At 36.6% G+C, this 24500-nt stretch overlaps 1 protein-coding gene across 4 annotated transcripts in view; it reads right to left on the bottom strand.

Annotated features, from left to right (window-relative positions):
• The window catches only part of TTBK2 (tau tubulin kinase 2), a 164768-nt gene that overhangs the window by 103327 nt on the left and 36941 nt on the right, over positions 1-24500 (bottom strand). For 3 of the 4 annotated variants that reach the window (XM_047862921.1, XM_047862922.1, XM_047862920.1), the window contains exon 3: positions 21740-21887. In XM_047862921.1, coding sequence (XP_047718877.1) covers positions 21740-21887 — 148 coding nt within the window. Of the gene's footprint in view, positions 1-10181; positions 10294-21739; positions 21888-24500 lie in introns of those variants that run through there. The other variant, XM_047862923.1, reaches the window with a different exon arrangement.

The raw sequence follows: 24500 nt of genomic DNA, 5'->3' as shown, positions 1-24500 counted from the left end.
TAAACTAAACTAAACTTGTGGTTATTTTGCAGTATATACATGTATCAAATCTTTATGTTGTATATAATACAAAGTTGTATGTCAATTATACATATCTCAGTAAAACTGAGAGGGGGAAAAAAAGAGAATCCGGGTCAAAATACACCTGTAGTCTATCCTACACCTCTGGATCCTTCAATATGATGTGGAAGAAAAGTTCATGTGGTCAAGATCACTGGAATTAAATACAGCTTTTTCACTTGCTAGCTTGTTACTTAATTTCTAAAAGCCACATGATGGGTAACAAAAATTCTTAACCTCAAAGAGTTATTATTACACAGGTAAATCAGGTAAGGTATGTCTAATATTAAATATACTGCCTGGCACACAGTAAATGCTCTATATATGCTTCCTATTATCGTTAGTGATTATGAACACAAATTTTAGAAAGAGACAGATCTAAGCTAAAATCCTAGCTCTTTTATTCACTACTTTTTTGACTGTGTGGACAGATTATTTAACCTCTCTTAAGCTCTATTTCCTCAACTATAAAATCAGGGGAAAGTTAAAGAAAAATTAAATCAAATAATATTTTTTTTAAAAGCATACACTTAAAAACAAGGCCTGACACAGAAAGAATGATAAATGGCTGTTAGCCTCTTCATTAAATAATAGGCACAAATAGCCTTCCACAGTGGTTGTACCAATTTATACTTCTGCTATCTGGACTTGAGTAAGTTCCCATTTCTCTGTCCTCACCAACACTTGGAGCTGTCAGACATTTTTGTTTTTGCCAATCCAATGGGTATGAAACAGTGTTTTGCTATATATTTTGAGTTTCTTTATTACTAGTAAGGTTGAGCATCTTTTCATCTCTTTATTGCTTAGGTTTTCTTTCTTGCGAATTGTCAATTCTTATCTTTTGTCCATCTGCTCTCCGTCCACTCCTGGGACTTCCTACCTTGGCCTAGGACATCACTATGTCATAGAGCCATTTATCTGGAGTCCTTTTGCGTCATGTTTCCCAAATACTTTAAAGCCCTTGTTCGTTCCCTGCCACTATATCCTTTCTCTCTATATTACTGGTGCCACTTACTTATCACCTAAAGACTCAAACCCCCCTCACTTTCTCCTCAGGCTCAGCAGGAAACATTTATGGAGCTCTAACCACAATACTCTAGATGTCATCAACCATTCACCCTTGCCGCTTCAACTTGTCCTGACCTAACTCCTTGTCTCTGACAACTGAGCTTCTCTCTGGTTTCTCTTTTGTTCCCTTCTCAATACTCCTATGGATCTTTTTAATAAATTTTATACATTTTTTATAACTTTTCATCTATAACATCATTATTCACCCTCTGTATCAGTCTGACTTGATTGTGAACCCCTGAGGACAAAGACCATCCCTTATTTATAACCCCAGTTCCTAGCACAATGAACAAAGAAAAAAAAAGAGACAAACCAAAAAACAGACTCTTAAGTATAGAGAACAAACAAATGGTTACCAGAAGGGAGGTGTGTGGGAGGATGGGTGAAATAGGTGAAGGGAATTATGGGTGTCTAAACAGGTGTCTAAGAAGGAAAGAAGGAAGGGAGAATGAAAATAAGCCTTTCATAAACTATCTAGCACCCTGGACTTTCTAGGCATAAGGCCATTTGCTCCTTCTTCTCTGCTCTACTGCCCCTCTCCCCACCCCTACAGGGTGGGCCAAATGTCTACCTTAGAATGACAAGCATGAGCTTGCCTTGTCCTGTGCTTCACCTATCTTTTATAAACATACTATTGGACTCCTCTGATGATGCATGCTCTAATGAATTACCACCTATTATTTACTGACAGGCTCACTTAGCAGTGTCTCTTCTAGACTCCCTCCATTCTGTCAAATCTGATTGTACTTCACTGGACTAGGCCAAGAATGTCCCATATGTCACCAGCCACACACTATTCATAGGATAATTTCCCCAAATACTGTTTGGAATATGATGTCATTTGCCTACTTAAGAAACCATAAACAGTAATGCCTACATAAAGACCATTAAAATGGTGAAGGACTCCACCACAAAACTACTAAAACTGATAAATGAATTCAATAAGGTCTCAGGACACAAAATTAATATACAGAAATCCATTGCATTTCTATAGACAATGAAGTAGCAGAAATAAAAATTAAGAAAACAACCCCATTTACAATTGCACCAAAAATACCAAAACACCTAGGAATAAACTTAGCCAAACAAGTAAAAGATCTATACTCTGAAAACTATAAAACACTGATGATTTTTTTTTTATTTTTTTATTTTTTTTTTTAATTTTTTTTTTTTCAACGTTTATTTATTTTTGGGACAGAGAGAGACAGAGCATGAACGGGGGAGGGGCAGAGAGAGAGGGAGACACAGAATCGGAAACAGGCTCCAGGCTCTGAGCCATCAGCCCAGAGCCTGATGCGGGGCTCGAACTCACGGACCGCGAGATCGTGACCTGGCTGAAGTCGGACGCTTAACCGACTGCGCCACCCAGGCGCCCCAAAACACTGATGATTTTGAAGATGACATAACAAATGGAAGATAGTCCATGCTCAGAGATTGGGAGAACAAATATTGTTAAAATGTCCAAACTACCTAGGGCAATCTACAGATTTAATGCAATCCCTGTCAAAATACCAACAGCATTTTTCACAAAACTAGAACAAATAATCCTAAAATTTGTATGGAACCAGAAAAGGCCCTGAATAGACAACACAATCTTGAAAATGTAGAACAAAACTAGAGGTATCACGATCCAGATTTCAAGATATACTACAAAGCTGAAGAAATCAAAACAGTATGGTACTAGCACAAAGACAGACATATAGATCAATGGAAAAGAAAAGAGAAACCTAGAAAAAACCCATGATTATATGGTCAATTAATCTATGACAAAGGAGGCAAGAATATGCAATGGGAAAAAGAGTCTCTTCAACAAATTGTGCTGGGAAAACTGGTCAGTTACATGTAAAAGCATGAAACTGGACCACTTTCTTACACCATACACAAAAATAAACTCAAAATGGATTAAAGACTTAAATGTGAGACCTGAAACCATAAAATTCCTAGAAGAGAACGTACAGGCAGTAACTTCTCTTAAGACAAGGATAACAAAAACAAAAATAAACTACTGGGACTACATCAAAATTAAAATCTCTGCACAGCAAAGGAAAAAATAAAACTAAGGCAACCTACTAAATGGGAGAAGATATATGCAAATGACATATCCAATAAGGAGTTATCTAAAATACGTAAAAAACATACAACTCAACACCAAAAAAACCCCAAATAATTCAATTAAAAACGGTCAGAAACATGAACAGACATTTCTCCAAGGAAGCCATATAGATAGCCCACATGAAAAGATGCTCAACATCAATAACCATTAGAGAAATGCAAATCAAAATTATAAAGAGATATCACACTGTTAGAATGGCTAAAATCAACAACACAAGAAACAACAAGTGTTGGCAAGGATGTAGAGAAAAAGGAACCTGTTGGTGGGAATGCAAACTGGTGCAGCCACTGTGGACAACGGTATGGAGGTTCCTCAAAAAATTAAAACTAGGACCACCCTACAATCCAGTAATCACACTACTGGGTATTTACCCAAAGAATACAAAAACACTGATTCGAAAAGATGTATGCACCACTATGTTTATTGCAGCATTATTTACAATAGCCAAATTATGGCAGCAACCCAAGTGTGTATCGACAGATGAATGGATGAAGAAGATATAAGATACACACACACATGCACACATGTATGCGTGCACACAATGGAATATTACCTAGCCGTAAAAAAGAATAAAATCTTGCCATTTGCAAAAACGTGGATGGATCTAGAGGATATAATGCTAAGTGAAAGAAGTCAACCGGAGACAGGTAAATACTATATGATTTCACACATATGTGGAATTAAAGAAACAAAGCAAATAAACAAAGAAAAAAAAGGAGACAAACAAACAAAAAATGAACTGTTAACTACAGAGAACAAACTGGTGGTTACCAGAGAAGAAGTGGATGGGGGGGGGGGTGGGGGAGGGCAGGTGAAAGAGGTGAAGGAGATTAAGAGTATACTTATTATGACGAGCACGGAGTAATGTATATAATTGTTGAATCATTATATCGTACACCTGAAACTAATATAATGCTCTATGTTATTGTACTGGGATTAAAAGTTTTTAAACATTTATTTTCTGGAAAAATAAATGCAATGCAATGCAATGAAATAAAATGGTGAACCTGAAATTCACAATTAATTCTACATCACTTACCAAACCTCAGTTCTTCAACATGTATCATACACGCTAATGAAGCCAGTTTCTTTTTTTAGTCTCCTTCTCAAATGTGCTACTTTGGTTTTTGCTCACATTTTCCCCCTCAACCTCATTTCCTCAAATCAAATACAACTCTTAAATCTAAGTATCCCTGTAAGAGGTAATATCAACCAATTAAAATTCAGGATTAGATTTTCAGGTATTAGCAAATTAGTCACCTACCAAAGCCCTGAGGGGAAAAAACAAGAAAATTAAAGTAAGTTTCCCAGAGTTGAAAAAGAGCGATCAAGTCTGGTGCAGAGACGAAAGCAGAGAAAGAAGACAATCAGCAAGGTAGCGCTGATCACTAAAAGTCATAGATGGTTGACCTCAAGAAAATATAGGATGGAAGTATATAACAAATCAATTTTAACTTCGTGTTTATATGTCTCTTACGTTAAAGAAATCCTTTAAGAGAGGAAAGGAATTCTGAATATACAAACCAAATCTTTACCAACCCTTCAAAATACCACCACTAAGTCCTTCTCTTAATTTTCTAGCTCTTGACCAATATAACCCAGTAAGGAATGTTTGTGGTCTGTCACCAAACTGCGCAAAATGAAATAATCCGTGATATCTCCACCCGAAAAAGACAGTAAGAAGTAGACTTAATTTAAATAGGTAGATACTATCTTTGGATATTATACGCAAGATGGAACCCTGGTAGTTAAACACCGATTTTAATTGTGATATTAAAAAGGATTTTTACTCATCTAAGGCAAGTAGTGACAAACCCTTCCTTACTGTCCAAAATATTTTTTTAAAGAAATAGATATGCTGGTACTTTAAAATAAATGCATAAAACCTAATGAATCTTCTTGTTCTTACTTCATTTTTTTAATTTTATTTTTTATTTTTTAAAATTTACATCCAAATTAGTTAGCATATAGTGAAACAATGATTTCAGGATTCCTTAATGACCCTTACCCATTTAGCCCATCCCCCCTCCCACACCCCTCCAGCAACCCTCAGTTTGTTCTCCATATTTATGAGTGTCTTCTGTTTTGTCTCCCTCCCTGTCTTTATATTATTTTTGTTTCCTTTCCCTTATGTTCATCTGTTTTGTCTCTTAAAGTCCTCATATGAGTGAAGTCATAAGATTTTTGTCTTTCTCTGACTAATTTCACTTAGCATAATACCCTCCAGTTCCATCCACATAGTTGCAAATGGTGTTCCTACAATTTCAAATGATAATTTACTACCTTTGCTTTCAATCCAAGAGCTTAAAAAGCTATGGCAAGTGATGGTGTGATGGTCTACATCCTAGCATTAAATATTAATGAATAATAATGTCATGCAAAAGGCAAATAACTGTATGTTATTTTTATATGATAGAAGACAGTAAAAAAATCAGAAAGAGGTATCAATCATTTTCCTTTCAAAATAAAAAAGCCATTTAGTAATAAAGTGAAGAGCTGAGTTAAAAGTATCCCAAACCCACTAATGGGGATGCTCTGTAACTTAAAGAATAAATTCCAGCTCAGTGGCAAACTAGCAAATACTGGGATTCTGCAAAGCTGGGCTACTGTACTGCCAAAGACACAAGAAAATCAGTCCTAGCTTCCTTACCCACCTATCATTTACTCCTCTTATTTACCCATTTGCACCACCACCAAACAAACCACACCCAAGCTAACAAAAACAGTTCATGAAGTACTTATACCAAGACAGAAAAATAAAAGGCATAGGTCCTGTCCTCAAAGAATCTACAATTTTGTTGAAAGAAATGAACTCACTATACAATATGACAATATGAGATCAAATGACAGCTTCTAAGAACAAAGAATAAGCACTGTGAGAAATCAATAGATTCGATGGATTAGAATGCATCACAGAGCTTAGAGCTTGACTGAGTTAACCTATTGGTAAAACAAAACAAAACAAAACAAAACAAAACAAAACAAAACAAAACAAAAGTGGTGAGCCCTCTAAACCAAGTCCCCAGAAAAAAATTGAGCCAAGGAGTTTAAGGAACAAAGGCTCCTCTTAGCACTCACGAGGCTGCCCATCAACAATTACCTAGGTTATAGTAGCTCACCAGGAGTCAAAGGCAAAAGTTTCCATCTCTTCAATCTAGATAGCCATCACAGGGAATTCTACCTTTTAAACAAAACTCTCTATTCTATCACAACTGCCAATTTAAAACTACCAGGCTTTTGTGGTTAGAATGAATAAAATAAGCACAATTTCATTACCCTACTTAAAAAATGTACTTGTCTATCACAGATATGTACAAACAAGCATATGTAAAAATAAGAGAGAAGAAACCAAGAATTAGGGAACCATTCCAAGGCCCAGTATAAGGAAAATAATAATAATAATAATAATAATAATAATAATAATAATTATGAAGGGGGTGGAAACCATCAACAAAATAATTCAAGAAAACTTCCCAAGAGAAACCTTCAGATCACAAGTTTAAATAAAGCACACAAACAGGCATACTAGATTAAAACACACCCATACCATGGCATATCATCATGAAATTGAAAAACCCTGGGGGAAAAAGAGAAAAAAATTAGATATTGCCAAAGTGACAAGAATCATAATAGAATTATACTTAACCACTACAGTGAGTATGAAGACAAATTTTGGAAGCAAAATTATTTTCCATACAGAATTCTAAATCCAGCCAGTTTTTCATTTGAACATCAGAGTAGGATAAAAACACTTCCAGACATGCAAGAGAGGTCCCAAACACATACCTCCCATGCATCCTTTACTCAGGGAGCTAGTAGAAGTGCTTCACTAAATGAGAATAAACACAAAAGAAAAGGGATTCAACAAGGCATACAATATAAAAGAAGCAAAGGGAATCCCCATGGAGACACTGAGGTGTGATCCAAGGATGATACCTGTGAACAGATCAAAAATGCCTGACTGGAGCTGACTAGGAGGTCCCTGGAGAGACTCCCCTAAGAAGAGGAAATCAGGAGTTGTGAGAATTAGGAGTTCATACTTTTTTATTGCCAAACAGTATTCCACCGTATGTGGATTTACCACCCTTGATTTATCCATTCACTCTTTGAATTATACATTTTTGACAAGAATAGAGGTGATATAAATATTCTTGTATCTGCTTTTATATGAACACAAATTTTTATTGCTCAAGGGTAAATGCCTATGGGTAGGACTGATGGATCACACAGTAAATTCATATTTAACTTTTGTAAGTATCTGTTTAATTGCTTTCTAGAAGAACTGCATCATTTTGCAACTCCACCAACAATGTGAGAGTTCCAGTTGCTCCACATCCTCCTCAGTATTTAGTACAGTTAACAGTTTTAATTTAAGCCATCGTAATGGATGTGCAATGGTAACTCACCATGGTTTTAATTTGCATTCTCCTAATACCTAGTTATGCTAAACATCTTTCCATGAGCTGATCTGCCACTCTATATCCCCTTTGCCAAAGCCTATTAAACATTTTTAAATGGCTTATTTTCTTACCATTGAGTTTTCAAAGTTCTTTACATATTCCAAATAGAAGTCCTTTGCAGGTATGTGACTTGCTAGTATTTTCTTCCAGCCTATAATTTGCCTTTTCATTCCCTTAGTAGCATCTTCACAAGCAATGTTTTTCATTTGATAAACTCCAATTCATCGATTTCTTCTTTCATGAATCATGCTTTTGGTCTCATGTCCAAGAACTTCTTGTCTACACTCAGGACACAGAGATTTTCTCGTTTTCTTCTAAAAGCTATATAGCTTTATGTCTCAAATTTAGATGTGTGGTACATTTTAAGTTCATTTTTGTATAATATGTTTGGTTTAGATCAGGGTTCATTATTTTTTTATGTTGATGTCCAATTATTCCAACGCCACTTATTGAAAAGATTATTCCTTTTCCATTTTGCAACTTTATAAAAAATTATCAGCCATATTTGTGTGGGCCTATTTCTGGAATCTCTATTCTATCTCATTGAGCTACAGCTCTTTCCTTTGCCAATAAAGTCTTGATTATGATAGCATCATGCTGTTTTTAAATCATGTAGTTTCATTTTTTCCAACATTTTTCTTTTTCAAAATTGTTTTGGCTATTCTAGGTCCTTTGCCTTTCTTTAGAAATTGTAGAATCAGTTTATAACTAGGCAGAGTGCTGCTGGGATTTTTTTTTATCAATACTGCTTTAAATCTATAGATCATTTGGGGAAAACCACCATCATTACTATCGCGATTCTTCAAATTCATGAATACAACATATTTCTCCATTTACTTAAATCTTTTCTTTTTTTTAATCAGGGTTTTATAATTCTCAGCATAGAGATCTTACACATATTTTGTCACATTTATAGCTGAGTGTTTCATTTTGGGGGAGCTACGTAAAGTTTTTTAAATTCAGTTTTTAATTGTTTATCACTAGCATATAGAAATATGATTGCTTTTTCTGAGTTGACCATGAATCACTTGCTAAACTCACTACTTTAGGAATTTTTTCATGGATTCCTTGGGATTTTCTATATAGATGATTATGCCATCTGCAAATAGGGACAGTTTTATGTCTTCTTTCCAATCTCTATGCCATTATTTCTTCAAGTATTTTTGATGGACCACACTCATTCTCTTCTCATTCTGGGTCTCTGATGATACAAATTTAAGAGTTTATCATAGTCTCGTAGGTCCCTGAGGCTGTGTATTTCTTTAACTGTTTTCCTCTGTTTTCAAATTACATCATTTCTGTTTATCTATTTTCAAGTGCACTGACTCTTTCATTGTCATGTCTACTCTGCTATTGAGCTGATTTAATGAGTTTTCATTTCCATTATTGTATTTCTTAGTTCTAAATTCTCCATTTAGTTCTTCATATCTTCTATTTCTTTGCGGAGACTTTCTATCTTCTCACTCAATCCTGGAACATGGTTATAATAGCTGATTTTAAAACTGTTTTTCAGATAATTTTAGCATATGTGTGATCACCATCTGTCAGGTGTCTTTTCCCATGTGAGTTCAATATTTCTGATTCTTTTTAAGCTGAGTAATTCTAGATTGTATTCTGGACACTTGGAATATTACTTTATGATACTCTGGGTCCTATTTAAGTCCCACTAAGAATGTTGGTGTTTTTGTTTTGGACAATAACTGACCAGTTGGGTTCACATTTCAAGTTCTGACCAGCCTCCTGTGGGTTCTATTTCCAATTTCAATTCAGTTTTCAAACCCTCTGGAGTCATACTGAATGTGTTTTATAACTGTCCCACGTAGTGTCTAGTTTGGGAGTTAAGGGGTGGTCTATCCCGTATTTCAGTCCTCAATGTTTCTGTATGCTGTTTAGGATCAGACTCAGGTAGGTACAGCTTGGAAGTCAACTCATGATTCCATAAGTAACTTTAAGTAGTCAGTTTCCCAAACTCCTCATTTTCTTGCAATCTCTTGGTTCCCCGGGGCTCTCCTTTTCCAGCTTTCCAGCAGAAAATTGAGGCTTCATTAACCCCACTCTGCCATGTACTCCTCAAGACTGGGCCAAGCAACAAAAAAAGAGCAGAGGAGCAGAAAAGCCATGGGATTTACCTCACTCTCTTGAGACCAGAGCTCCTCCAATCTGAGAGGAAACTTCCCCTCCCTCTGAGATTTAGGCTCCTGCCTGCCCCCACTGAGGCCACTGCAGTTGCTCCCAAGGACTGCTTGAGGCCTGGGGTGCAAGAAAATGAAGAAAAGGAAAAAAAGAAGAAAAAAAGAATGATGCGGTATTGCCACATTTTCTCTGAGCATTAGGAGACCCCTTCCCGGAGCTCCTTGAGTCAGAACTAGAGGGCTTCTCCTGGTAGTTTTTCTGTCGTGTTAATAATGCTCACTTCCAAGTTTCAGGATACATTAAGTTCAGGCTGGGGCATACTGGAAGGAAAGAAATGGTAAACTCACCGCCGGTTCAGTGGTACTTTGAATTCTGGTCTTCTTCCCCAATCTGCCTCCTACTATTTATTTTTCAGAGTCCTCAAATAGCCACTCCAAGCACTCTGTCCAGGTTTTATAGCTGCATTCAGTGGGAGAGACAGGGTGAAGTGTGCTTACTCCATCTTATCTGGAACCAGAACCTGGACTACTGCTTTTCATAATAACTTTGAGGAACTAATTACTGAATCTATTTATATAACTTTGATTATACAAAATTAAAAATTAAAAATAAGCAAATCCTATATTAACCTTATTGTGAAAAAGGAAATAAGTAAGCCATTGGAATCACATTTTTTAAGCATATATTCTTTTGGATATTATATGCTTATGAAAAAAGTGAAGTTTTTAATTGTACTTTGCTTTATTTCTTTAAATCTTATTTTACTTGTGGATTTTTGTAAATGCTACGACTGTTAGAAATTTGTTAAAAGAAGAAAAAAAAAGTAGGAGTTATCCAAAGTACAAAACAGAGGAAGTAGATTGCAGAGAAGAGGTTATAAACTGTTTAAAAAACTGAAAAAAGTTGGAGGATGACCAACACTCCAAGTCTAAGCCAAGAGTTTCAAGAGGCAAGCAAAGCGGGCAGGAACCAATTCAAGGTCTTGTATGCCAGGTTAAGGTGGCTGGACTTTACCTGAGAAAAGGAAGCCCCTGAATTGTTTTAGCAAAGGTTGGGAATGCTATGATGCAATCAGTATGTTTGAACAATTATTCCTGCTGCAGAACATAAAGGTGCATAAAAAATGAGTGTTACTGCCTGAATCTTAGGGGTCATGTTAAGTTGCAGAACAAATATATATACAATATGATTGCACGTATTGTGGAGGCATATGGGTAAGAGAGGGAAATTTTACATACACACACGCAAAAAGTCATGTCATATGTAATCAAAGGATTTTATAAATGATTATGATTCCATGATTTATATATAGAATATATATCACATGATTATATATATGCATGCGTAAAGATAGATAAATAGCTGATTATAATATGTACTATTTCTGGAAAAAACAAAAGAAACTAGTAACAATGGTTAATTTTGGAGGACAGTGAGGGGCTAAGAGAAAGCAAACTTACTTTTTACTTTATTCTTCTGTTTGATTTTTAAATCTTGTACTGTGAATACTTACACCCTTAAAAAGGGTTGTAAAAAAAAAAAAAGAGCGAGGTCTTACACACGAACTAGACAGAAGATAGTAAAACAAGATAAGTATGAATGAGCCTAGCATTCAGTACCCCAACTCCTAGCATATAGTCAGCTCTCAAACACTCTACAGATCTCTCCACAAATAAGATATTACTAACCGTTTATAAAGCAAGTTCATAACACAAAACAGTTTTATTATATCACACTATACTTCATTAATTCACCATGTATTTTCAATCATTCAGAAATGTAAACAGTAGATAAAGAGTAAGAATGGATTCCGAAGATATTTATTATCATTATACTACATTTTTACTATAAAAGAAAGATTTGCATAATTCTTTTCAATTTCTTAAGCACTGAGGGATATGAAAAGCTTTACAGTAAAAGATCCTCTCCTTTCCCGGTCCCTCCTAATGCCAATACCCAAACATAACCATTTCCAATGGCTTCTTGAGCTCTGTATGATTCCAGACTTTCATTGTGCTTATAAAGCACATATAACTATATGTGCATATGTATATACAAAGACAAACATATATACATTATATTCCCTTTCAAGAAAATGGAACTCTGCTCCTTAAATAACCTAGAACTATTCTATTTCTATATGTCCAGAGTAATGAATAGACAAATCCCCAAGCTGGCAGATAATGTTAAATCTTCCAAGTAGAGAATATTAAAATAAATGCACTGAACAGATAAAGTTCTCAGAGATCTCCTAACACATCTTTGATGGAACAAATGAACCTTAACCAGGGCAAGCAAAAATTACTTTAGGGAAAAGAAGTACCAGATGAAATAAACAAAAGAGCAGATGACAGGTTAATAAATGGGTAGATGATATAATAAAGGGTGAGGGTTTATCTCTAACCTTTTAGTCCCAGAGTTCAATTACTCTGTTCTCCCACAAAAGGAGTTATCAGAGATCTTCTAACACCCTTTGATGGTACAGATGCACCTTGATGAGGGCAAGCACTTTGGAGTAACTTTCACAGACAGTCTTCTATACTGGACAGACCAGTAGTCTAATCCAAAAAAGACGTTGTCTCTCATTCTTACAACTGGGGAAAGGGAGTAGTCATACTTTGCAGCAGAAGCTAGAGACTTCAAGCAGGAGGGCAGAAGAGGTACTGCTGCTCTTCCGTACTAACAATCCTTCTTCCCAACTCTCAGCTTGTGCTCTGCAGTCTCCAAGGCAAAAATAAAATGCAAGACCAATATAACAGAGTGAAAAAATTTCCCCAGAAGTCAAAACAAAATCAATTCCTTTTTAAGGGCTATACCAAAGTAGTTTTCCTCTACATTTATGTGGGGCAAGAAAAATTAATTCCCAGCTATTTCAACTGAGAATAATAAAAATAAAAATAATAAAATTACTTGATTATCAAACAATGGCATTTACTCTACTTTTTTAAGTAGCCTCCATGCCCAATGTGGGATTTGAACTCACAACCTTGAGATCAAGAGTCATGTGCTATAACCAAATGAACTAGCCAGGCACCCCCTATTATCTTTTGATATTAATAGGATCTTTCTATACTTGCATTTAGAGAATCTAGAGGAGAAAAAACTTAGTTTATAAATTATCTTCTCATCTAAGATAAAGAGAAAAACTTCAGTTTTACTCAAGTTGGTGCAAAATGAAAGAGTACAAGAGATAAGATGATGCTTTATTTCATTCACAGAATGAAGTAGAGTTAAAATGGGGCAGGAAAGCTAGACAACTTTCTAAGTCACTCATTGATTTAAGCAGTGATTTTTAAACACCATAAACTTCATTAGATTGAACACATTATGGAAGGCACTTTCACATAAGAATTAGTGAGAAATCTGATCTGTAGGATACTTTTAAAGAAAAACTATTTTATGCTTAGATACATCGTTATATAGTCATTAGAAGCAAATAAACAAAATCTAAACTTTTAAAGATCCAAGAAAGCTTCTTTGATGAAAAGATATACTAAGTATAAAACAGTAATTTTATAATACTCTTGAATTCCCAAAACAGTAGAACCACCTATATCCAAAAATAAAAAACTTCTAAACCAAATAGAAATGATTTTCTGGAAGATCCAAGTGACTGTTTTTTATAACAATAAAGAGTTAAATCTCTATCCAACATGGTTTGGAGAATCTAAGCTGTGATCATCTAAACTTTTTTTTTTTTTTTTACTTACCAAAAAAAAAAAAAAAAAAAGTTTATAAAGAAAATTACCAGAAATAGAAGTTATTTTTCTTACTCTCTCATATTGCCATTTACAAATGTATGCTATCACCAAATACAAAGCTAATTGGTGCTACCATTTTGCTCCTGAACATAATATATATGTCAAGTTTAAGTATATATAATTCTTTAAATAGCTTGCAATTTAAAAGGGAACACAAATGTATTTTTATTTTATTTATTTTTTATTCATTTTTGAGAGAGAGACAGACAGGCAGACAGAGCTCAAGTGGGGGAGAGGCAGAGAGAAAGAGAGACACAGAATCTGAAGCGGGCTCCAGGCTCTACGCTGTCAGCACAAACCATGAGATCATGACCTGAGCCTAAGTCAGACGCTTAACCAACTGAGCCACCCAGGTGACCCTATTTTTTTAATGTTTTATTTATTTATTTTTGAGAGCGAGAGAGAGAGCGCGCGCGCACGCACACGAATGGAGGGGAGGGACACAGAGATTGAGAGAGAGAGAGAGAGAGAGAGAGAGAGACAGAAGGCTCCAGGCTCTGAGCTATCAGCACAGAGCCCAATGTGGGGCTCGAACCCACAAACCGAGAGATAATGACCTGAGCCAAAGTCAGATGCTTAACCAACTGAGCCCCCAACACAATGTATTTTTGAAAATAAACAATTCAGGAGCACCTAGGTGGCTCAGTCAGTTAAGCATCCGACTTCATGATCTCACTGTCCATGAGTTCCAGCCCTGCATCAGGCTCTGTGCTGACAGCTCGGAGCCTGGAGCCTACTTCAGATTCTGTGTCTCCCACTCTCTCTCAAAAATAAATTAAGATTAAAAAAAATTTTTTTTATAAAAAAAAAATAAACAATTCAGATGCACCCCATGTTTACAGCAGCACTATCAACAATAGCCAAAGTATGGAAAGAGCCCAAATGTCCATCAATGGATGAATGGATAAGAAGATGTGGTGTGTGTATATATATATATATATATATATATATATATATATATATATATACACACACACAATGGAGTATTACTCAGCAATCAAAAAGAATGAAATCTTGCCATTTTCAACTACGTGAATGGAACTGGAGGGTATTATGCTAAGAGAAAGACAAAAATCATATGACTTCACTCACATGAGGACTTTAAGAGACAAAACAGATGAACATAAGGGAAGGGAAACAAAAATAATATAAAAACAGGGAGGGGGACAAAACAGAAGAGACTCATATTTATGGAGAACAAACTGAGGGTTACTGGAGGAGTGTGGGGAGAGGGGGGATGGGCTAAATGGGTAAGGGGCACTATATGCTAACTAATTTGGATGTAAATTTTTAAGAATAAAAAAATTAAATTAAATTAAAAAAAGAGGACTGACAAGGAAGAAACTGTAAAGTCTCTTGATTCAAGAACCTTCTAAAGGATTTGCTCTCAAACTTGTGTGTGCATTAGAATGACCAAGAAAGCTGAAGAAGGCAGCTCACAGACTCTGAATCTGTTAAGTCTCTGAGTGGGAACTCCTTTTCTGTTTGACAAGATCTTCAGATGCTTTGGATACAGAACAAATTTAAGAATCACCTTATTAAATACTCCTAGAGGCTAAAAGTCCCTATTTATCCAAGGTAAGAACCTTCTAAACTGGAAGATTTTCACTGTGTCTAAAAAAACCATTCTCTTCATTAAATTTGCATATTCTTATGCAGTCTCGGGATAAAAGCGTAACACTAAAGGTTAAATATGAACCTGGAATAATTATTTGACACAAAATTACTAACTGCCAAGAAATAACTGATATTAGAGTTTAAACATGAATGGTTCATTTAAAGTTTTCTTAAATTAGACCTACATTTTATTAAAATTTTCTATTCAGATTTGTTATAAATACAAGGAAAACTTGTAAACAATTTTGGACACATTGAGAAATACTTAAATATAATTAAACAGAATTTTTAATTTGTAAAAAAAAAAATTTTTTTATAAAAAAATTAAACAATTCAGGGGCTCCCAGGTGGCTCAGTCAGTTTAGCAGCCAACTCTTGACTTCGGCTTAGGTCATGATCTCATGGTCCTGGGATGGAGCCCTGGCATCGGGCTCCACAATGAGTATGTTGCCTGTTTGGGATTCTCTCTCTAGTTCTCTCTCTGCTCTTCCTCTGTGTGTGCACACACTATCTCTCTCAAAATAAATAAACTTAAAAAAATAAATAAATAATTCAAACACATTAAAAAGTACACATTAAGAATAAACCAGACAGAATCTAGTGGTTATTAAAACCTATTGAGAAAAATGTGTTGGCCCAATAGCAACTAGTGCCCTACTGCCATATTGTAATCTCAATTATTTCCCAATAAAAGGAAATAGGGTTTCCTGGAGAAACAGAGTTCCAGATTCCAACAATAGCATGGGGGAAAGTTCAAGGAAAGCCTGAAATATGGCCTGTGCCAGAAAGGAAAGATGATATCAAAGAACAATGGAGTTAGAAAGACACAGCAACCAACTTGAAAGGGCTTCCACTAGCCAAAGACACGAAAATTTGAGCATCAAAATAACAATGACTGCAATGAGTTGAAATAAAATACATAAAAATCCTTGAGTTCATGGTGATTCTGGAAACAAAAACAAAAACAAAAAAATTCACTGGTCATATAGGGCACAAAGCTCATTATTCTGAGAACTGGAAAATAAGAAGGATCAAAAATCAAGTCTTTACCCTGCCCTTCTTTTAGCAACTATGTTTCGGGGGAAACACAGAGCTGATGAAATAAAGTTCTAACTTGATAGAATAATTCCACTTCAGAAATTTGGTAGAAATAAAAGAATCAGAAAAATCACTATTTTGTAACCCCTATGGAAACAATATATCCAGACAATGTACTCTTGCCAAAAACAACAGCAATCACAACATGAATCTCACCGAAGCTCTATATATCTACTACCAGTTCATAGGAAACACAGAGGCTAGAGAAACATGTTAAAAGGCACCCCAAGTATGTGATTAGCCAAATCCAGAATTTGGACTATTCTATAGAACTAAGAACTTCATTTCTCCAACAAATAAATGCAGGGGCACCTGGGTGGCTCAGTCAGTTAAGCATCCGGTTAAGCATCTGACTCTTGATTTGAGCTCAGGTCATGGTCTGATGGTTTGTGAATTCAGGCCCTGCGTCGGGGTCTGGGCTGATATCACGGAGCCTGCTTGGACTGGTTAGGTTCACACAGCAGTGGATGGTGGAGTTGGTCCTGATTCCTCAGATGTCACTTTTTTTGTCAACTACAACTTATGTTTTTCTATATGTTATACTTCTGCCACTTCCCACTGGTCAATGCTATAGTCAAGAGTCAAAGCATGCCTCTCAGTCCTGCTCACTCACCAGTTCCTTCCCTCCCCATCAGTGCTGACAAGGTATCAATAGGCCTCAAAGACAGAACAATAGGATATTTTTGATACAATGGGAGAAATTAAACACTGCATAGATTTTAGATGGTATTGAGGAATAACTTGTATTTGATAGGTGTTTAAAACTACTGTTTATATGAGGCGCCTGGGTGGCACAGTCGGTTAAGCGTCCGACTTCAGCCAGGTCACGATCTCGTGGTCCGTGAGTTCGAGCCCCGCGTCAGGCTCTGGGCTGATGGCTCAGAGCCTGGAGCCTGTTTCCGATTCTGTGTCTCCCTCTCTCTCTGCCCCTCCCCCGTTCATGCTCTGTCTCTCTCTGTCCCAAAAATAAAATAAAAAACGTTGAAAAAAAAAATTAAAAAAATAAATAAATAAATAAAACTACTGTTTATGTTATATTAAAAAAGGAGCACCTTACCACAAATTATAGATCTTAGTTATAATAATGTATCAATACTGGCTCACCAATTATAACAAACATATCCCAGAAGCAGCACCAGGATGCAGAAGCAACCTAGCATTTCTTAAATATTTCTTAAATATTACTCCAGCAAGGTGGCAAAGAGTGTTGAAGGAGTAGGATGCAACAGGACTGTCCAAGTGCTGATACATCAAAGTTGAGTACTGGGTACAAAGAATGTTCTTTATATAATTATTTCCATCTTTGTGTATATTTAAATTTTTTCATAATAAAATTAGGGAAAATAGCAAAGTTAAGATTTGCCTGTCTTGCTGCAGGATTATAGCTATGTATCAAAATTTTATAAATGGAATAGGAATCTTTATAAAAAGCATTGATGATAGGTTTCTGAGGTGCTACAGAATTACTGGTGATCAATTTGAAGTCATGAGACAGAAGGTTTTTTCCTCTTACACCAGCAGTGCAAATAAAACTATACTTACTAAAAAGACCAAAAACAAAAAAAAATGGTATAGTGAAATACAACTCAAGAGGGCCATTAAAATGGAGAAGTGAAGATAGCTAGGATATTGCTACAAACATGTATTGAAGATGGGAGAAAAGAAAGGAAAAGGAATCTAACAGACAAGGGAGGCAATTATCCCCTTAGCTCTAAGTTTCAAAGCAATTGAATTGAAAAAGGTTCGAAAACAGTAAAGTCCAAATGGAGACAAGGAAGAAACACAAATAAATTATACACAGATATATATCACTAAAAAGAAAAGCTTATTAAGTTGTATGGTTCTATTTACTAGGATACTTTACAAAATAATAACTAAGTGTAGACGTACTATCTAGTACTAGAAGTACTGCCTACAGACATGGTTTAGTCTAGTAGCAACTAACACATTCAAACATATTTTTATTTATTTATTTAAGTTTATTTATTTATTTTGTGAGAGAGAGAGTGAGAGAGAGAGAGAGAGAGAGAGAGAGAGAGAGCGCACACAAGCAGGGAGGGGGCAGAGACAAAGGGAAAGAAAGAATCCCAAGCAGGCTCTGTGCTGTCAGTACAGAACCCAACGCAGGGCTGGAACTCATGAACCACAAGATCATGACATGAACCGAAATCAAAAGTTGGACACTTAACCAACTGAGCCACCGCCCCTCAAACACATTTTTAAAAACCAAGTACAAATCAGGAGTCAAACTTGACTCAATAGAGAATTGTAGGATACATCCAGAATGGTTCAGAAAGCTGTGAAAATAGAGTAATCTGAGACAGTAGCATAGGGAGGTGATTTAGAAGAAAAGATGGGGTAAAACGCTAAGGCCTTCACACTTCAGGGCCGGTGAGAAAGGATCATACTAGTAATGAGAGTTGTGCATGAGCTAAGGAAATACAGGGTTAGACTGAGAGAAAATAGAGAACTGAAGGAATCCAGGAAAAAAAAAAAAAACTGTGAGAATTTTGAAAAGGGGGATTGATGTATTACAAGGAATACAACAGGGCTCTGGCTAAATTCACCTTAAAATATCTTTTTATCTTATAAAGAAACAAATCCTTATACTACCTATCAAAAATTGAACATCAGTTAAAAACCAACCAATCCTGGGGCACCTGGTGGCACAGTGGGTTAAGCATTCGACTCTGGCTCAGTTAATGATCTCACAGTTTGTGAGTTTGAGCCCCGCATCCTTTAAAGGGTTAGCCTCTGGTTGTTTATCTTCCCCTTATACACTTAGCCTTTTTATTGGGGTCAGTGAGTAAGAAGTCATTATATCAAAAGGAAGGCAAGCAAGTCAGCCCCATAAAAATGTTCTCAAAAAGGCCCAAATTCTAAAGCACTTTCAACAAAAAGAAGTTGTGAAGCATTAAATACGCAGAAGGCATAAGTGAGAAAGCCAAGGAGAGTCAAGAGCTGCCTCATTGAAATACAGACCATAGAAATGAAAACTTAAAAACAAAAGAAGAAATACAGGCCAGAAAATAAAAACCCATTTATTTTTGGAAAGTGAAGGATTCTGAGAACTAGGATGTGGTTATAAGCGGGTAGAAAAAACATGTCAGTTAATAGTATGAAAGATAAAATAGCCAGAAAGAGAAGGAGAGCCTCAGCATCTAAGAGTTTAGCATTAAAGTTGGGCACCTGGGTGGCTCAGTCGGTTAAGCGTCCGACTTCGGTTCAGGTCACAATGTCACAGTTTGTGAGTTTGAGCCCCGCGTTGGGCTCTGTGCTGACAGCTCAGAGCCTGGGGCCTGCTTCAGATTCTGTGTCTCCCTCTCTCTCTGCCCCTCCCCTGCTCACATCCTGTCTCTCCCAAAAATAAACAAACATTATTTTCTTCCCCTTCCCTTCCCCCATGTCTTCTAGGTTTCTCAAATTCCACATATGAGTGAAAACATATATGTCCTTCTCTGACTGACTTATTTCACTTAGCATTCTACCCTCCAGTTCCATCAATGTTGTTACAAATGTCAAGATTTCATTCTTTCTCATTGCCAAATACTATTCCATTGTATATATAAACCACACCTTCTTTATCCATTCATCAGTTGATGGACATTTGGGCTGTTTCCATAATGTGGCAAACAGAGAGGGAGGCAAACCATAAGAGATTATTAAATACAGAGAACAAACTGAGGGTTGATGGGGGGAGGAGAAAATGGGTGATGGGCATTGAGGACGGCACTTGTTGGGACGAGAACTGGTGCTGCACATAAACGATGAAGCATGGGAATCTACTTCTGAAGCCAAGACCACACTGTATACACTGTATGTTAGCTAACTTGACAATAAATTATATTTTTAACAATAATAATAAATAAATAAACATTAAATTTTTTTTAAAAAGCTACTGAAGTTATCTTCAGGCTTTATCCCATAGAATCCTGGGTAAATTGCAGTCAAAATAGGCAAGAAACCTACTGAAAGACCTATAGAGCTATATCCTGCCTCACCTGGAACCATCTTCCCAGGGCCAAGTAGGAGAAAGGTGAAATGGCACTGTGCAGGCCACACTGATGCTGACATATCCTTTATGAGCTTGTCTGAGAGTCAAAGAGATCTGCTAAGATCTGAGCAACCCAGGAATTGGTAGCTCCAGCCGCACCTATTTGTGTGGCCTCTATGTCACTGAGCTGAGAACAGCTCCAAAGAATCAGGGAGTATGGAGAAAAGGTGAAAAAAAAAGAGAGCACCATCTTTTCCCCTACTCTTCCTTCTCCAGTTATGTTTCTTCTAATAGGTATTGATTTATCCACCGCTTTCCTAATTTCTCATGTTTTGGGAAAGCTAATTTTGGACTAAAAAATAACTATTAAACAGATCTATAATTTTAGTAGCATCAGGCTCTAATCAAACAAGCCAATTGTTAGAGAAACCTGGATAATCAGAAAGCTTAGGCAAAGGGCAATGATTAAAAGAACAGACATTGCCAGAATACATAATACACACACACTTCATTAACTTAACACAAACTAGTTTACTAGAATTCCAAACATCAAGAATTCACAAAGAGAGCACATTCACCCTAGAGACTACACAGCCATGAATTTGAAGGTCCTAGGCTACACAGCATTTTGTGCTTGCTATTTCTACCAACTACAGTTATTTCTACTAATTCTAGCAACTTCCTTTGCTCTATATGTTACCACTAAATTCCTTTAGATACTAATGAATGTCCCATAACAATATCAAACCGTCTAGAGCTTAACAAGATCATTTAATGTGCTAATAACCCCATTTAATTGATTCAGACAAAACATTTAAATATGAGTAATATCAGATTACATCATTAAGCTGAAGATACAAAGATGAATATAAACTAGCAATAAATTCAGGGTATTACATGACTGGGTTAAAGTCAGAAAAAAACTTATTTTTCCTTGTAGTAAGAAATAGGAACCCAAGTAGAAAACAGATCTCAAAAATGACAACATGGCAGGAAAAAAGTTATCCACACAACAAATAGTATTATTTTTAATCCATCCTGCAGTATGATTTGAAGGCAGCTTCCTTAGTGATTAAAGCATATTTACACCCAATGACATGAGGAGAAACAACTCAGAGGTATTCATGTTTAGTGGTTTAAAAAAAAAAAAGGCAAATTTTTACCAAAATAGACTTACAAAAACACTTTCTAAAGCAGAATGTTTTAGGAAATTCACTCTGTCATCCTTGTTCACCATAAAAAGGAATTCCCAAAGTCCAATTAGCCTAAGCAATCAGTATCTCCACTCCTACTAGCTAGTGATAAAATTTCCAAGAGAAAAATGCTAAGCATTGTTTATTCCTGATTATTCATTAATAGTTTGAGAATGTAACTGAGGTTTAGAAAGGTAACAACAAATTATAAATTGTTTGGTGTATCATACAAAATAGCTTACCTTGTAGTTTTTTCAGTACAGCAACCTCCATTTTCAGAACTTGTTTTGGTTGTTGAGCTGATTCTACCTTCAGTGCAACATTTTCCCTGGTAAGCATGTCCAAGGCATCGTAAATTTCTCCAAAGCCCCCACCCCCAATCTTCCTCAACTGCAGGGGAAATAAGAACATACACACATAAAATTACTAGAGCATTCTAATTGGAAACCAATTCATCTCTTGTATATAATTTTACTATCCCTATTTGAGGATAAAAGATCTCAATATCGTTAAATTAACTGCACATATGCCAAGAAAACAAATGCCTACAAATACCATCAAAACCTTTTCCCATGGTTTTGCCCACAAAGGTAATGAAATTATTTCAGCCACAATTTTAAAATTTAGTCTACAGCATCAAAAATGTCACAAAAAAGCATAGCGCCTGAAAGTTTTGCTTGCCACAAATGCCCCCCAACAACCAGATATGTTATTTTAATTATAGGGCAACATTTTGTAAACTTTTAAACCATGAAATCTTTTTGCCAATCAAAATCATATCTGGACCCCAGATGAGATGTGTATGTGCAGAGGCTGGAGGTGGGAGTGAGGCAACCAGAGCCCAGCCTTCTCAGCACCACTTATCCTCCTCTCTGAGGCACTGAGCAGACTCCACAGAAGAGACAGAAAACTCCTGTTCTAAACTATCCCAAAGTTCACTATATAACTATATGCTCAGATAAGACAAAGTCTAATCAAATAAAACACCTTCAACAAACACTTAATATCCTTCCTGATAAAATGTATTAGCTTAACTAGGGAATACCAGGATCTCTGTCTGAGTACTACAAGCAAGTTCTCAAGTGTTAGTGACAACTAAACCTGTAGAGCTATGAGCACCAAGGTGGGTAGTATACTTCAAACCAGATGTAGCACAGAATTAGCGTTCTTCCATTTCCTGAAGGTCTTCTCCTTTCCACATTATCAAACACCTAAGACGTGATGTAAAGCAGGCAGTCCTCACTGGAGGCACAAGGGTCCTAAATCCTAACCACCCCAGAGGACTCACTTTAAGCTCTACTTCTTTCAAGAACACTGCATTACTGATTACCTCCAGGCAGATTTCTCTATCTTCTGAATCTCTATAGGAATTATTTGCTTAATCATTTAATCATTTTACTAAGCTAAACACCTCAGATATCACTTGTATTAATACACTATGCTATTTTTTGACTTTCCACTGTCAATGTCCTAGCTCCCTACAGTGAAACTAAGTTTCTTCAGAAACAGCCACACCTTTCTATTTTTTTGTTTCCCTTACAGCAAGTGGCTAAGTAGTAACTACATAATTATTGCTAAATAACTATTCATTGCTTTGTATATAAGAGCCATAATCCTTTATTCCAGTTGGGTGATGGGAAGAGATAGCATGAGAAATTCCAGTATGAGCGCAGGATTAAAATAAAGTTCCAGAACTTCATTTCAGTTAAATTGTTTTTTGTTGGGCCCTGATTGATACTTACAATTCTTTTTTTTTTTTTTTTTTTTAAATTTTTTTTTCAACGTTTATTTATTTTTGGGACAGAAGAGAGACAGAGCATGAACGGGGGAGGGGCAGAGAGAGAGGGAGACACAGAATCGGAAACAGGCCCCAGGCTCTGAGCCATCAGCCCAGAGCCCGACGCGGGGCTCGAACTCACGGACCGCGAGATCGTGACCTGGCTGAAGTTGGACGCTTAACCGACTGCGCCACCCAGGCGCCCCTTACAATTCTTAATATCTATTAAACAAAGCCTAGTATAACTTTAAAAATCCATAACAATACCAAAAGGACATTTTTCTAATTATGGACAGTGGTGAGAGGTACCTTCATGTTTTACCTCACAACAACCTTACCAAATGACAGAACAGAAAATCTAGACCAAAGTAATGATTTTGCTCCTTGGTCTACTCCTATAATGTCATTTCAACAATAGTGGGAACATTAATATTTTTTACTGAACTTGACAAAGCATTAAGACATCATCAATGTTTATAAAGCAGAAAGCTAGAGGCAGTTTAGTATGATGGGGGTATGTAGATTAGGGAAAGAATGGTGGTAAGGCCTGTGGCAGACTTTGTTTCCTAAAGATGATCACAACAATATCACCCATTCCTTTTGCTCTTCTTCAGTGTGACCTTGCCCCTCACCCAAGATACAGCATCCATTCCCCGCCCTCGTAAATATGGGTTAATCTTGTGGCTGCTTTAACCAACAGAACATGGTGAAGTAATACTGCCCCAGCCCTGAGAACAGCCCTTAACCAGCCCTGCAGTTTCTGTTTCCTGTCTCTCAAAAGCCAGCTACCATATAAAAAGTGTGACCATCTGAGAAGCCACAGACCTGTGAAGAGGTCCTAGAAAATAAGCTACCAGGGATGACAGGGGGAGGATTAGGGAACCAAGGACCTTCAAGTCACCAAACAGCCCACTTGGAAGTTGGATCCTCTAACCCACCCAACCCTGCCGAGTGCCACATGGTTAAGAGACAAACTGGGGCGCCTGGGTGGCTCAGTCGGTTGAGCGTCCGACTTCGGCTCAGGTCATGATCTCACAGTCTGTGAGTTCGAGCCCCGTGTCGGGCTCTGTGCTGACAGCTCAGAGCCTGGACCCTGTTTCAGATTCTGTGTCTCCCTCTCTCTGACCCTCCCCTGTTCATGCTCTGTCTCTCCCTGTCTCAAAAATAAATTAAAATGTTAAAAAAAAATTAAAAAAAAAAAGAGACTATCAGGCAAACTCATCTCA

The sequence above is a fragment of the Prionailurus viverrinus genome, chromosome B3, assembly GCF_022837055.1.
Source record: "Prionailurus viverrinus isolate Anna chromosome B3, UM_Priviv_1.0, whole genome shotgun sequence".
Taxonomy (NCBI): Eukaryota; Metazoa; Chordata; class Mammalia; order Carnivora; family Felidae; genus Prionailurus; species Prionailurus viverrinus.
This window is presented reverse-complemented; position numbering and strand designations above follow the sequence as displayed.